The sequence below is a fragment of the Lissotriton vulgaris genome, chromosome 2_1 (assembly GCF_964263255.1).
Source record: "Lissotriton vulgaris chromosome 2_1, aLisVul1.2, whole genome shotgun sequence".
NCBI lineage: Eukaryota > Metazoa > Chordata > Amphibia > Caudata > Salamandridae > Lissotriton > Lissotriton vulgaris.
This window is the reverse complement of record NC_141687.1, coordinates 1,962,635,417-1,962,651,457: the sequence shown is the minus strand read 5'-3', so window position 1 is coordinate 1,962,651,457 and position 16,041 is coordinate 1,962,635,417. Positions and strand designations below refer to the sequence as shown.

General features: G+C 48.4%; 1 protein-coding gene across 2 annotated transcripts in view; it reads left to right on the top strand.

The window, feature by feature from the left end:
• Window positions 1–16,041, top strand: part of LOC147733566 (aminopeptidase Ey-like) — a 259,251-nt gene that overhangs the window by 135,897 nt on the left and 107,313 nt on the right. For both annotated transcript variants that reach the window (XM_086958152.1, XM_086958153.1), the window contains exons 10-11: window positions 5,458–5,633; window positions 5,884–5,960. In XM_086958152.1, coding sequence (XP_086814278.1) covers window positions 5,458–5,633; window positions 5,884–5,960 — 253 coding nt within the window. The remainder of the gene's footprint in view (window positions 1–5,457; window positions 5,634–5,883; window positions 5,961–16,041) is intronic.

Below are 16,041 nucleotides of genomic sequence, written 5' to 3'. Positions count from 1 at the left end.
AATTATCCACAATAGGCGGCCATGCGGGGTGGGCTCCCGCCTCTCTCCCCTCCAGCAGGGGGAATCCCTATTTCGGGATTCCCTCGGGAAAGCTTGCAGTGCCGTGCTGCGGAGCCCTCATGCTCCTCTTTTCCATGGGGGAAATCAGATTAAGCATTGCGCTCCCAGGGTGCCAAAGGATGCTGGAGTCCTCCCCAGGGGAGAACATGTCCTGGAGCATCAAGGGGGAAATGTAGGGCCCAGGGGCCAGCACACAGGAGACAGCTGCCATGGCGGTCCCTCCTGGACCCCACCAGCAACCCGCCCACCTCTGTCAGGATTCAAAAGCAGAACCTTTTCATGGGGTCACAGCCCCTTCTTTTATACCACATTTTCCTTTGTCTACAAGGTGCAGGCAATAGGAGAACCAGCTACAACTGATTATGGGGAGCTCCTGAGCACTTTGATTTGCTCAGCTCCTCTCTCCTATTCACAGGCCAGGGTCATCATACGCACCACAGGAGGTGGAACCAGCATTGGGGAGGGGACGCACAGCCCTATTCAGGTCCCAGGTGCAACTCCTCCCTCCCATCTACATGCAGATCTCCCTATTCACCACCGGGCAGACCCATCCTGGCTCCTGGAGCCAACCACATCAGCCAGCCCCTGTCAATCACAAGCCAGACATGCAATTCACATCAGGCAGGCAGACACACTGCACAGGGCTTGAGCCCCTACACCCCTCCTATTCTACTGGGACCTAGCTGGGCTATACTGAACCTCTTCCCCCACACAGGACCAGAAGATACACAAGCCATTCCTTTTGGAATCACTCCCCAATGCCTCTGCAAGACATCTAGCACACAGCCAGAGGTCCACCTCTTGTGCAAGCTCCTTATCATCAAAAGAACTCACACCCACTAATCCAGTGCAACATACCACTAATCCACACATGCCCCCCAGACTGGTGGGATAGTTCCTCACTGCCCCTGACTCTCAACCTGTACCCCTCTTACTGAGCACCAGGTACCATCCTCTGGGAACTGGGAATGGGACTTCACACACTGGAAACACGTTTGCTGCCACCACTGGATCCCACCCTACTGGTGAATCCAGACACTCACACTACACTCAGGGGATAACCACCCTCCCGAGCTAGCCATTTCTCCTCCACACTCCCTTCCTCTTAACTACCCACACCTCTGGGGACAGGAACAGGGATTGGGCACTGGACCCAGTAAGGGACTCCCTATCTATTGGAACGTCCCCACCTACTGGCGTCCCGCTCTGTCATTTTCTCTCTTCTGCCACATGACATAAAAGCGCAGATAACACCATTTAAAAATAACACTCTTGAGGAGAAAACAAAATCAGAAGCAATAATCCCCAACATGTGACTATCTAAAATGCAGAGTTTTGTAGTGAAGCCAGTTGTCGCTGAGGTACTGCGCAAATACAAGTCCTAATCCCACCGCTGATCACCAATGTTAGAAATGGTATTTCTGGTTAGCTAAGACTTGCGCCAAAGCCAGGCAGAAACCACCACTCTAGCCAGGGCTCGGGAGTTACATGCCAAAGATAACCCCTGCTCACTCCCTTGGTAGCTTGGCACAAGCAGTCAGGCTTATCCCGGAGGCCATGTGTAAAGCATTTGCGCACGCACACAGCAACAACATCCCAGACACACTACAAAAGGAACTCCACACCAGGTTATATAGAAAATAGCCTTTGTATTCTCCTAACACTTTAGAATAGTAATCACACAATATACACTGTGCCAACTGGCACTGGGCAATATTTACAAGGGAACTATTTACACCTGACAGGGCCACATGGACCACTGTAAGAACCATCACAAAGTGAACTTGGTAAAAGTAAAACAGATCATAAACGTTCAACCAGTAAACACTGGTTACCACTGTACTTAGCATCAGCCTGTCACATAAACTACATTATGCACAGTCTCACATCAGGCGTGAATTACATTCTGCACCAACCTCACCAGCATAAACACATTATGCAATAATCTCTCAAGTCTAAGCACATTAGACCCTAACCTCGTAAGTATAACTCACATTAGGGGCGTACAATCACACAGTGAAACATAATCTCACTAGCAGAAACACATGATATGCAAAACAACCTCATATTCAAAAACCATACTTAGAGGTATCAAACAGGGTGTGTAAAACATACTAAATGCATTACATTTTCTAGCACCACATCACATCAGCACATAAATCACATTAGGGCCTGGCGCCCCATAAAACTACCAGTCCCCCTGGCCAACTGGCCATCTCAGAAAAGGGGGGCTCAAATGCCCTGTGTCAAGAATGTCAGGGCGCGCTGACACAGCAGCGGAGTCCAATTGCACCACTGCGCAAACCTAAACCTTGCAGCTGACACTAAGTGATGCGCAGCTGTGCAGGGATGGGGCAAAGTAGTGCATCTCACTCCTAACTAACAATCCATGTCCCCCAAAGAAACCAATGGCCTAAACGTTGCAGCTGCCCTCTACTTGCTGGGCAGCTGGGGATCTGCACATGAGGCATGGCACCACTGTGCCACTTCTGTCCCTCTTAGGGACTCTCCAATAACTGCTAAAATGTGGACACCACTGTGCCACACCATGGGTGCAGACATATGCCCCTACGGACCCTCTAGGAAATAATTGTGCCCATCGTTGGAGCCCGCAGGCTCTGAAGATAATTATGCCCCCGCATGTGGCAGCATGGGCACCACTGGCCGTTGGGACCCCCACTGGGGCCCTTAAACAAAATATGCTACCTTCGTTGGAGCGGCCCGCCTCCATCCGGGGCCGCTCTGGACTACCGTCATGGAAAGGGGCGGGCAACCCTGGCCCTTCGACCTCCACTGGTGCCTGTTGTACACCACGAAGAAACTGCCCCCAAACGTTGGAGCGGTCCTCTTCTAGACGGGGCTGCTCACTCTCGGAACCTTCTACCAGCACCATTACTCAGAACCACCATGAGCCCCACTCACCGGCTTCTGGTGGGTCACAATGCTGCTCCTCTCTGCTGCGGGACCGGCCTCACTCCTCCCGGTCTCTGCGGTGCAAGGAATCTGCAGGGCATACGCGGGCTCTCGGCACGCCTCCCCACTCCTCTCCTCTGCACAGTCCAGCACGGGGTGGGCTCCAGCCTGAATTCTCTTTTGTACGCTGCCTCCTCTCTTGACCCGGGCCCCCTCCTGGGACCCGGTGCTCTTTAGGCCATCCGCGGGGCTCTCCCTTCCACACGGGAGCCCCGCGTCACGTCACCGGACTTCCTCTCTAGCGCGCGATCAGCCCCGCCCCGTCCCAGGCAAGGCTTGCCTGACATCCGGGTCATGCAGAGCGTGGCCCGGGGGGGCGGGGGGGAGAGGACTTCTTTATCGGCTCGGGCCATAGCGGTGAAACGCGGGGTGTGTCCTGCCTCCATCATTGAATAAAAACCACCATGAGGGGTAGGCTCCCTCCTCAGTGGAATACCAAGCAGGGTGGGCTCCTGCCATTAAAATATCCACAATAGGTGGCCATGCGGGGTGGGCTACCGCCTCTCTCCCCTCCAGCAGGGGGAATCCCTATGTCGGGATTCCCTCGGGAAAGTTTGCAGTGCCGTGCTGCGGAGCCCTCGTGCTCCTCCTTTCCAGGGGGAAATCAGATTAAACATTGCACTCCCAGGGTGCCAAAGGATGCAGCAGTCCTTCCCCAGGACAGAACAGGTCCTGGAGTATCAAGGGGACAATGTAGGGCCCAGGGACCAACACATAGGATGCAGCCCCCATGGCCGACCCTCCTGGGCCCTACCAGCAGCAAGCCCCCCTCTATCAGGATTCAAAAGCAGAACCTTTTCAAGGGGTCACATCCCCTTCTTATATACCACAATTTCCTTTGTCTACAAGGTGCAGGCAATGGGAGAACCAGCTACAACTGGTTATGGGGAGCTCCTTAGCACTTTGTTTTGCTCAGCTCCTCTCTCCTATTCACAGGGCAAGCCAGGGACCTCAGTCGCACAACAGGAGGTGGAGCCAGCATTGTGGAGGGAAGGCACAGCCCTATTCAGGTCCCAGGTGCAACTCCTCCCTCCCATCTACATGCAGATCTCCCTATTCACCACTGGGCAGACCCATCCTGGGTCCTGGAGCTAACCACACCAGCCAGCCCCTGTCAATCACAAGCCAGTAATGCAATTCACATCGGGCAGGCAGACACACTGCACACAGAAATGCCAACTTCTAAAACTGGCCCTTCTCCACCAGTCACAATAAATCTGCTCAAACCAATGTGCAGCATTTATTCTCACGAGTTCGCACATACCAAACTCACCCATGCACTCCTCTCATATCAGGAATTACCATGGACACACATCTCCCCCATGCATTCCTATGGGAGGGCAGGCCCATCTCACCACGCATACACAGAGAGCGTACGCACTTTACACTGGACCACAGTGCTAAAGTGTGCAGTGGCCTAAAATCACCACCACCAGGTTACAGAAACAGGCTAGGAGAACGCAAAAAGTTCGGGGTGAACCTGCCAAAAGGGCCAAGTCCAACATGCACCTTTAAACATTTTACAGTGTGTAATAGGCAGTGACTAAACTTTCTTCATGTCAGGTGCTAACACGTTAGACCTCCTCTAATGACTTACTTACAGACTGATTAATATGTATCCCAGCGAAGAGACACAATTGATTAAATAAGTCATATTCAAATATTATATGCCTCTATCAATAAAACCTTCATATGTGCATCTATGAGTCTCCTAATTCTTATCAAATAACACTGGGACCAAACATGCTTGATTTAAATGGGCTGGGGTTGGATCAGACAGAACATTACATCTTCTGTCTATCCTTTCCTACAGTTCCTGGGTGATTAGGAATTAGTACAATGTGGAGTAGAACTCATGTGGGTTTGATCAGGATGTGAAATATTATAGAGCATACAATTATATTCATTTCTTCCAAAATATTTTATTCCTAGAATCATTTCTTCCCTATCCCTTAATACAAACTACACATGAAAGTTGCCATTGTTGCTCTTGTCCTTGTGATGGAAAAGACACCGGTCTAATCCAGTCCAAATGTTGCATTTCTCTAGCAAAATAGAGGATTATCAATTATCAGTTAGCTCCTAATGCAGCGGTTTGTATTTATCATACCATTAATTATTGGTGTGCCTTTCTGTCTTTACTCCATGGGTTATCCAGAATATACCTATATCCAGAATGTTTGCAATCGTGCCATATTAAATCTGTGGGATATTCTATTTACTGTGCAAGAGGGCAGGGATCACCATAGGCCACTCAACTACAGTCATTTAAGAGCTTTAAGACTGTACTGAATTTAGAGTCCTGGTACTGAGTCAAGTCTAAGTTTTCACATTGTAATTTGGTATGATGTTGGGCAGCTGTGAACAATATGGAACTCTTGGATTAGTTTCTGAACTGTCTATTATCTTCTACTGTATTCAAAGGCTGTGAATCAGAACTCACCAACATTACTACCCAAAACTGTCAAAGAGATCATGGATACATGGGTACTCCAGATGGGCTTCCCTGTAGTGACTGTCAACACAGCAACTGGAGAAGTTAAACAGGAGCACTTCCTGCTTGACCCAGACACACCTGTGACTCGTCCATCTGACTTCAAGTATGTACTGAAAAAATTAGCTTACCTTAGCTCTTGCAGTCTTTGCTTTCTTTGTCTGTGTACATACTCTCACAGTGCTTTGTACACACACACACACACACATGCACACACACACACACACATGTCTAATGTCTCCACATATACACGCACCTGACCTTTTAAAAATACCATTGCTATATTTTAGAAGTTTGATAAATGCAGGGGGATGCTGTTATTTCAGTAGTACAATGTAGTACTTTAAATGTTGCAGCTACACATGGATTATACAGATGGAGTCATTGATGTCTACAGGTGCACGGGGAAAGAACTGGCTCCAACAAAAGTCTGGTACTGTAGTTCTAGATTATTATATACCTTTTTAATAATCCTAACAATGGTATTTTAACATATTTTGAATTTTTCTAAAATTGACTTCAGTTAAGGTTTCTAAGAAATAGATTCTCAAACATAAAAATCCATTGAATGCATATTTATTTGGTTTCTGTTTATTAGCTTCCGAGCACAAATGTTTACATCAGTCAAAGTAATACCCTGTTAATGAAGTTCAAGTGTGTTGTAGTGAATTCCTTCTTTTATAATGTCCTCAGAGAAACTGCTACTCAATTCAGTCACCAAGACTGATGCTCACCTGATCCCTCACCTGTTGAGCTCATTGCCAGGCTAGGCACTGCCAAGTTATTCAGTACCTTTGATTTCACACCAGGCTTTTAGTAGACTGCTCTAACTGAGTGGAAAAAAAGAAAGGTCTGCATTCTCATCCCTAGAGGGCCACATCCAGTTTAGAGTGCTGCCCTTTGGCTTAAAAAATGACCTTGCTTGTGGACGATGCACTAATTTATCTGCGCGGACAGAACACAGTTTGACAGGAACAAATAGAGTTACTGAATGAGCATGCCAAAATATCTGGTCTATGGGTCAATTGGACGGAATCTGTAATAGTCCCAATGAAACATCTGCCTGCAGATCAAGGGTGTGCTCTCCACGCACTCCACTCACCAGGGCTTTTGACACTTTTAAGTATTTGGGAGTCCAAATTAATCACTCTCAGGCAAACCTGATAAAAGAAAGTAAGGGAAAGCAATAACTACAGCCCGAGCTGCACTTTAATTCTGGACGAGTTACCCATTATTTCCTATGGGCCGAGTTACCACCTCCAAGATGCTCCTCCACCCTTGACTTTTATACTTTTTTTCAACCCTCCCATACAGACCAGCACACACATTTTTTTATGTCACTGGATTCACTTCTTTTGTCCCTGATTTGGGGTGGTTCCAGGTCCAGGGTGACACTCCAGAAGTTATACCTCCCTCTATCTGAGAGGGACCTAGGGGCACTTAACAATGAACATTACTACGCAGCTGCACCGCTCCAATGGCCTATGAGATGACTTGTGAGAAGTAACATAGCTGAACTAGACTGCTGGGTAGTAACACTACAACAACCAGCCATGATGGAATGGCAATCGGACTCCAAAACACCAATACAGAAAATGCAGGACAATCTCCTGATATCAGTGGCTAGGCATGGCTGGATGAAGTACTTATTACCTAATCACCAACCCTCACCATATGCTCCAGATCTCCCCCTCGAAGTGTTCCTGGGCCTTTATACCTATCATAAGCCCCTGGAACTGGAAGCATGGCGGACCTTGATACTGGTTACATGGGGAGACATATTTGTAGACTCAAACTTATGTGACTTTCGAGAGCCTGATGGGCCACTACGGGGTACCGTCGGGGACATTCCTGATCTACGCAACACTGACACAGCAATTCTATCAGATATGATGTAACACGCGCTCTGAACCCAGTACATCAGTAGTATTGCAAACTTTGCTAACGCATTTATAATTCCCTCAGACTCGACTTGATTTCTCTGTTGTCTGCACTGCGTGAGCACTGGGACTCGGCACTGACAACTAGTATTACTGACAAGTAGTGGACACAATGTATAAGTCACCCCAGGAATATATCCACGAAAGTTAGATTGAAATATAATCAATTAACTATCTCCACCACACGTATTAAACACTGCATAGGTTAGCGCGCATATACCCTACTTCCAACGTCTGCCTAGCCACAGATGCTACATTTCACCATATGGTCTGGACTTGCCCTCGACTCAGGGCATTTTGGAATGACGTAGCTGGGACATTGACAGATGCAGCGGGCACCCCGAAAGTGGCCCAGGGCCTTCACTTTCTACTTGGAATCACGGAATGCAACTCCTGTCGTAAGGGCCCTAATACATTTCTAGATCTGGCACACAGACTCGCCATGGCCTGGAAGTCACCAGAGGGCCCTTACATGGTGGCCAGTGGCAGAACCCGAGACCCAATAGACTAACACCCTGCTAATGCCCCCACCGGCTAACCCCAACCTAAATGCGATAAACATAATAAGATAGCCTATTGCTCGCATCCAGATGCCTGAGCCGGGGTTAGAAGAACCATATATATAATTGCACTGGCCACAGATCTCCCCTCCTAGCATCGCCAAATATAAACATAGGTACACATACCTGATCGCATGTGGCCCGATGCACAATTTGAACCCACAGCAGAAACCAATGGACAGCTACTGATAGATACAAAATCTAATGTTGAAGATGCTTGATCATTATAGATTTACGGTATAAATGTAAAGAAATATTCACTATTTTGCAGAGTTTCGTGGCTCCCAGTGCCCAGGCTGCGGTGATACCCTCCTCAGATACCTGGTGTAATACCTTGGCAAAATTCTTTAGGGATAAAATTGTCAGCATACAGGACTCTTTTTCGAATGCATCGAGGTGGGCCATGGCCGCCCTGTTGGGGATACAGGAGAAAGAAATGGGTTGCTCCCTCTCTGCATTTAGCCCAGTGGACCCGCCTACTTCGCTTAGAATTCTTAAAGCACTTAAATCTGGTTCGCCTAATGACCCATGTGCTGCTAGGCTTCTAGCGGAAGTGGCTGATACGATTAATGCTGAAGTAAATCTAGTGGTCAATCAGTCATTTTGCAAGGCTTATGTCCCGCTGCCATGGAAGCAGGCATTGATCCTGCCTCTCCTTAAGAAGCCTTCTCTTGATCCTTTACTCCCTGTAAATTACAGGCCCATCTCGCTCTTGCCAAGTTTGGCTAAAGTTTGTGAGAAGGTTGTGACGTCTCAGCTTACTAACTTTGTAGGGATGTCTGGTTTGCTGCACCCAGCACAATCTGGGTTCCGTGCCTCTTATAGTACGGAGTCAGCACTATTAGAGGTGGCAGAAGCGATCCGGGATTGTCTGGATGCCGGTGGGGGAGCAGCTTTGGTTATGCTTGATCTCTCAGCAGCATTCAACACGATGCCTCACTCTCGACTCCTTGATCGCCTAACGGAAATTGGTATTTCGGGCCCGGCACTGAGATGGATTAGGTCCTTCTTGGAGGATAGGTCACCGCAGGTCTGGCTTCCCCCCTGTGCTTCTGTGCTGATGCAGTTGTTAACTGGCGTTCCGCAGGGGTTGTTAGGAATCAGGTCTAGTCCTCTTTCAGTGACCATGGACTGTTATCACATGACCTACCAGCTCAGGGATATAGGTCAGTCCTACCTTTCTTTCATTGCTTGTTATTGCTATTGTGTGGGTTCCTGGTTGCTGGCTCCTGGTTCCTGTGTTTCCTGGGATTCGTTTACTTGTTTCTCACGGGCTCGTGAGGACTTTTCGAACCCCCCTTTGGAGTTCTTGCCTTCCTGCAATCCTTTCCCAATTCCCTGTTTCCTGCTGTAGTCTGTTAGTTAGATTCCCATTGCTCTATTTCCCTTCCGGTTTTTGTTAATTTCCGTCACTCGTTGTACTTAGGGCTTTTGTTTCCCCCTCCCCTTGTAAAGCCCTTGTTATATTCCGTACATCGTCACGGAGCATATAGGTGCAGAGGTGGCGCTGTGTTATTCAAAACGGCCAGTTTCGTTTCCTTTTGCGCATTGTAATTCTTGCCCCGCTCCATGTCGTTATGTGCGGAAATGACGTTTTAGGTCATTCCGCAAGTTGGTTTAGAATCCGAGCGCTGGGATAGCCGGCTTTCCTACTGTGACTCTTCCTGTCCCTTTCCTCAACGAACGAAAACGGATAGGGGTTTTTTGTTCATGCCGGTAATGAGGCATGTTTTTCCCCTAATGCCCTAATGACACGAGGGACACCTAACTCGAATTAGTACATTCCTGAATCCGAGAGGAGTTATCTTGGGTCAGAATTGTCTGTTATCCGAATTCTCCACGAAACAAAGCCTGTATCTTCAACTGGTAAGAGAAACTTGATTGTTTTGACAGGACATGGTCACTGGTTCTGGAGTAATTGGAAAGGTACCTGTACTGTGAAGTGTATTCTTTTTGTTTGTTCAGGTGCAGAAGCATGGAGGAGGGAGCAGTGATTTCTTCTTTCTAACAAGGGTGGAAGGCTCGGTGTCTCCTCATATTCCACCCCCTTTCCTGGTCCATCGGTACACTCATAGTTGATGCCTTGTGAGTGGCTTATGGGCAGGGGAAGTGGATTGGAACATACTTCGTTCCTGCAGTGTGTGGGCTGAGTGGACGGAATCCAACAGGGGTCATCGCTTAGCCCTCTCCTTTTTAACATCTACTTGATTCCGCTGGATTATCTTGCGGAGTCACTGGGGGCTAAGGTGATGGCCTATGCAGATGATACGCAGCTCCTATTTTCTTGGAGGAGGGGTGATGAATTGGTCGGTGCTGCGCTGCACTGTTTATCCTCTGTGTTCCATTGGCTGGAGAACTCACAGCTGAAGTGCAATGAAGAAAAATCTGAAGTGCTCCTGTATGGTTCGTTTCCAATGGACTTCAGAGATAGGCTGTGGCCTCCTGATTTCCCCCGCCCACTGCGGGTAAGGGCACCGCCCAAAATCTAGGAGTGTGGTTCGATGAAAACTGAACTTCTCAACGCAGGTGAAGAAGCTGACAGGGACCTGCTTTGGCACCCTGAAAATCTTGAGAAAGTGTCTTCCCCTTTTGCCAGCTACCGCCAAAGAGACTGTGGTCCGGGCTCTGATCTTGTCCAGATTAGACTACACCAATGCTCTCTTGGTGGGCAGTCCAGCATACTTGACTAGGAAACTGCAAGTAGTCCAAAATGCGGCAGTCAGACTGCTAATGGGACTCTCATCCAGACAGAGTGTCCGTAACCAGCAACGTAACTTGCACTGACTCCCAGTCGAGTCTCAACTAAAATTCAAAATGTTGACCATTGTTCATCGGGCCCTCTATGGGCTAGGCCCTCTCTATCGACAGAAGAGGTTTGTCTTCTACAGACCCACTAGACAACTTCGATCGTCTGATCAGCTACTAATTCAGACCCCTCGGTTTAATCGCCAAAGCTGGGTGGGAGCTCTTTTGTTCGTAAAGCAGGCTTGGCTTGGAATATGCTACCACTGGCTATTTGGAGTACCCATGATCCTCTGCTCTTCAAGAAAAAATTAAAAATGCTGCTTTTTTAGCTTTTGATCTGAGTGTGGACTAACCTTCGGGAGCAAGTGCCGGGACACTTTGCGTAGCCCTGCGCTGTACAATTAAATATAGCAAAACATAACAATATTAGTTCATGATTACTTTCAATACTGACACTTGACACCCCACTAAACTGCTTCTATAACCTCATGTGTAATAATGAGCATATTATTCTTGATATAAGATACTTGTACAAATTGTTGAAAATACAAATCAAATTATTAAAAAAAAAAAAACTTTCAGAGGCTGTTGAATATGGACCTGAGTCGGAAGGAGGTATTCTGTGCTGCGTATGTTGATGGCATAACTGTCTTCAGTTCCATCTGGGAGGAAGACCGGTACCACCTCCAGGAGGTGCTTCAGACCCTACATCAGGTGGGCCTGACTTTCAAGGCCAGTTTTGAAAGATAGGGCAGGGTACTGTGGTATATCTGTGCTACATGGTGAGTGGGGGCATGATGCAGCCCCTCCAGGCCAAGATTGAGACTGTCTTGCCCTGGCAACCCCACCCCTCTAAAATTCGGACTGAGGTGAAGGCCTCCCTGGGGCCCCACAAGATACTACAAGAGGATTGTTAAGGTATATGGCACTATTGTTGCCCCCTTAACTGAGCTGACTTCCAAGAAGCAGCTCAAAAAAGGTGATATGGACAGACGGCTGTCAGAAAGCCTTCAACTCCCTCAAAAAAGCCTTGTGTACATCACTTGTGCTCAGGTTCCTAACTTCACCAAGGAATTCATTGTGTAGACAGATGGGTCAGAGCATGGCATAGCCCTACCTTAGCACAGTTAAGAGGGCCTAAGTCAACCTGTACCCTTCATTAGCAGCAGGAGGTTACTTCCGCTGAGACAGAGGTGGAGTGCTATTGAGAGGGAGGTCTGGGAACTAAAGAAACCGAGACCATACCTGTTTGCGACTCACTTTCTGGTTCAGGCAGACACAGAACCTTCAGATGCCTCATGCAAATGAGGAATGAGAATCCCAAGCTGTTGAGGTGGTTCATATCCCTACAGGGAATGGACTTTAAGGTGGAACATTGTCCAATGTCGGACCACACCAGTGCTGATGGTTTCTCCACATTCTTTAGCCTTAGTGATGAGTACTCCCAGAAGGATGGGTCGTACTAACCAATTTCAGATGGGGGAGGCCACATTTTAGACTTGTCGGCCTTCCACCTGCATTTTATTGTTAACTTTTCTATTGGTAACCAGTGCTAAAATGCATGTGCTCACTCCCTAAAACATGGTAACATTGGATTACGCCCAATTGACACATTCAATTTACTTGGAAGTCCCTAGTACAGTCATAATACATTTACCCATGCATTGTAAAATAAATTCTTCTAGTGGGCCTGCAGCATTGACTGTACCAACCACTTAATTAGTCCTTTAAACATGTCTCAGGTCTGCAATTGCAGTCTGTATATGCGGTTTTAAACTGCAAACCCAACCTGTCAAAATAAACCTTTTACCAGGCCTAAGCTTTCCTTTTTAATACATATAAGTCTCACCACGGGGAGGCCATCAACCGCCCATAGGGCAGGGTCCAGTGTGTTTACAAAGTTGGACATGTACTTATAAGTTGGACATGTCCTAGTAGTTAAAAACTCTTAACATTGTTTTCTCCACTGCATGGCCTATCTCTTCAATAGGATAACATTTGGTAAACGTATTACATTTAATAAGTGATAACTTGCAATTGGGAGCAGGTATGAATATTGAGTTTGGTGTCTAAAGAATTGTAATTTGAAACCCTCTTTACCTATAATGTTGTATTTTAAGTCACAGTTTTGAAAATGCCACTTTTAGAAAGCTGGCCTTTTCCTGTCCTAACCACTTGGTGTGTGCTGCCTGTATCCTTGGTCACATGACTAGGTTTAGCTGACAGTTGGTCTTAGTGTATTGCCCCCGGACAGTGAGACAATGGTATGATAGATATTGGCACAATAGGTCATATCTGACTTGATGAGGGGTCTATCACCTACCACACTTGCACATCACAAACGCTCTGCCTGAGCACACTCACAAAGGATTTGACACTAGTCACTTGTGAACTCAGACTTTCTGAGTTCAGGGAAGAAAGGCAGGACATTCCAAACACCTTTGGGGTGGACACCTCAAAAACCTTCTCCTACTTCAAAGTGGGTCCCCAGGTAGAAATATTGGACCCTCAGCCCCAACTCTGCAGTGCATCTTTGGACCCCTAGAAGACTCGGTAGGACTGGTGTGCTGCTCTGTAAGATGCCCTGCTGCCTGAGTGTAAGTACTGGACCTGCATTTTGATCCAAGGACCACCAGAGTGAAGCCCAAGACCTAGTTGGCTGGCCTCCTTTCAGAGCCTCAAGGACCGAACAGGCTCCACAGCCTCGAATCCAGCACCTGGACGCTGCCTGCTGTAAGTCTTGTCCTCTCAAGTAGTGCCACCGCCTGAACCCTTGGAAGTGGGCCTGAAGGTGCGATGCCAGCCCATCTGTGGTCCCAGCAGAACTAACACAGCACAATGCATTGATTTACAAGACTCTGCATCAGAAATCTTGCTCGACACATCCCTTACACAGGATTTCATATTGCAACCACACCCACTCAGAACTTCCACTGTGTGATGTAGCTCCATGCAGTACAAAAGAGGGTGGTGATGGACGAAGCATCTGAACCAATCAAACACTCACACCCAGTCAACAGATCTGGGTTTAATCCATCACCGTTCTTTAGCCCACTCTGCCACCCCAGTTCAGACATGGCCATATGCAAATCAGTCTGACCCTGTGCCTCATGGGAACAGTCCAGCCCGAACTGCCAAGCCATGCCTTCCCTGGACCGGAAACAAGCTTCAGAGGAATGGTTTCTGGCATTTCAGCCGTGTTCAGCTGGGCTTGCTTGAATCCAGTGGCAAAGTGAGCAAGGGACTCACTTCTGAGCATACCCTGCCAACTTATGGTGAAGAAAGTGGTACAAAAGGGGGTGGTGATGGATGGAGCATCTGAACCAATCAAACACTCACACCCAGTCAACAGATCTGGGCTTAATCCATCACCGTTCTTTAGCCCACTCTGCCACCCCAGTTCAGACATGGCCATATGAAAATCAGTCTGACCCTGTGCCTCATGGGAACATTCCAGCCCAAACTGCCAAGCCATGCCTTCCCTGGACCGGAAACAAGCTTCAGAGGACCGGTTCCTGGCATTTCAGCCGTCTTCAGCCCGGCGTGCTTGAATCCAGTGGCAAAGTGAGCAAGGGACTCATGTCTGAGCATACCCTGCCAACTTATGGTGAACAAAGTGGTACAAAAGGGGGTGGTGATGGACGGAGCATCTGAACCAATCAAACACTCACACCCAGTCAACAGATCTGGGTTTAATCCATCACCGTTCTTTAGCCCACTCTGCCACCCCAGTTCAGACATGGCCATATGCAAATCAGTCTGACCCTGTGCCTCATGGGAACAGTCCAGCCCGAACTGCCAAGCCATGTCTTCCCTGGACCGGAAACAAGCTTCCAAGGACCGTTTTCTGGCATTTCAGCCGTCTTCAGCCCGGCTTGCTTGAATCCAGTTCCAAAGTGAGCAAGGGACTCACGTCTGAGCATACCCTGCCAACTTATGGCGAACAAAGTGGTACAAAAGGGGGTGGTGATGGACAGAGCATCTGAACCTATCAAACACTCACACCCAGTCAACAGATCTGGGTTTAATTCATCACCGTTCTTTAGCCCACTCTGCCACCCCAGTTCAGACATGGCCATATGCAAATCAGTCTGACCCTGTGCCTCAAGGGAACAGTCCAGCCCGAACAGCCAAGCCATGCCTTCCCTTGCCCGGAAACAAGCTTCCGAGGACTGGTTTCTGGCATTTCAGCCGTCTTCAGCCCGGCTTGCTTGAATCCAGTGGCAAAGTGAGCAACGGACTCACGTCTGAGCATACCCTGCCAACTTATGGCAAACTAAGTGGTACAAAAGGGGGTGGTAAAGGACGGAGCATCTGAACCAATCAAACACTCACACCCAGTCAACAGATCTGGGCTTAATCCATCACCGTTCTTTAGCCCACTCTGCCACCCCAGTTCAGACATGGCCATATGAAAATCAGTCTGACCCTGTGCCTCATGGGAACATTCCAGCCCAAACTGCCAAGCCATGCCTTCCCTGGACCGGAAACAAGCTTCAGAGGACCGGTTCCTGGCATTTCAGCCGTCTTCAGCCCGGCGTGCTTGAATCCAGTGGCAAAGTGAGCAAGGGACTCATGTCTGAGCATACCCTGCCAACTTATGGTGAACAAAGTGGTACAAAAGGGGGTGGTGATGGACGGAGCATCTGAACCAATCAAACACTCACACCCAGTCAACAGATCTGGGTTTAATCCATCACCGTTCTTTAGCCCACTCTGCCACCCCAGTTCAGACATGGCCATATGCAAATCAGTCTGACCCTGTGCCTCATGGGAACAGTCCAGCCCGAACTGCCAAGCCATGTCTTCCCTGGACCGGAAACAAGCTTCCAAGGACCGTTTTCTGGCATTTCAGCCGTCTTCAGCCCGGCTTGCTTGAATCCAGTTCCAAAGTGAGCAAGGGACTCACGTCTGAGCATACCCTGCCAACTTATGGCGAACAAAGTGGTACAAAAGGGGGTGGTGATGGACAGAGCATCTGAACCTATCAAACACTCACACCCAGTCAACAGATCTGGGTTTAATTCATCACCGTTCTTTAGCCCACTCTGCCACCCCAGTTCAGACATGGCCATATGCAAATCAGTCTGACCCTGTGCCTCAAGGGAACAGTCCAGCCCGAACTGCCAAGCCATGCCTTCCCTTGCCCGGAAACAAGCTTCCGAGGACTGGTTTCTGGCATTTCAGCCGTCTTCAGCCCGGCTTGCTTGAATCCAGTGGCAAAGTGAGCAACGGACTCACGTCTGAGCATACCCTGCCAACTTATGGC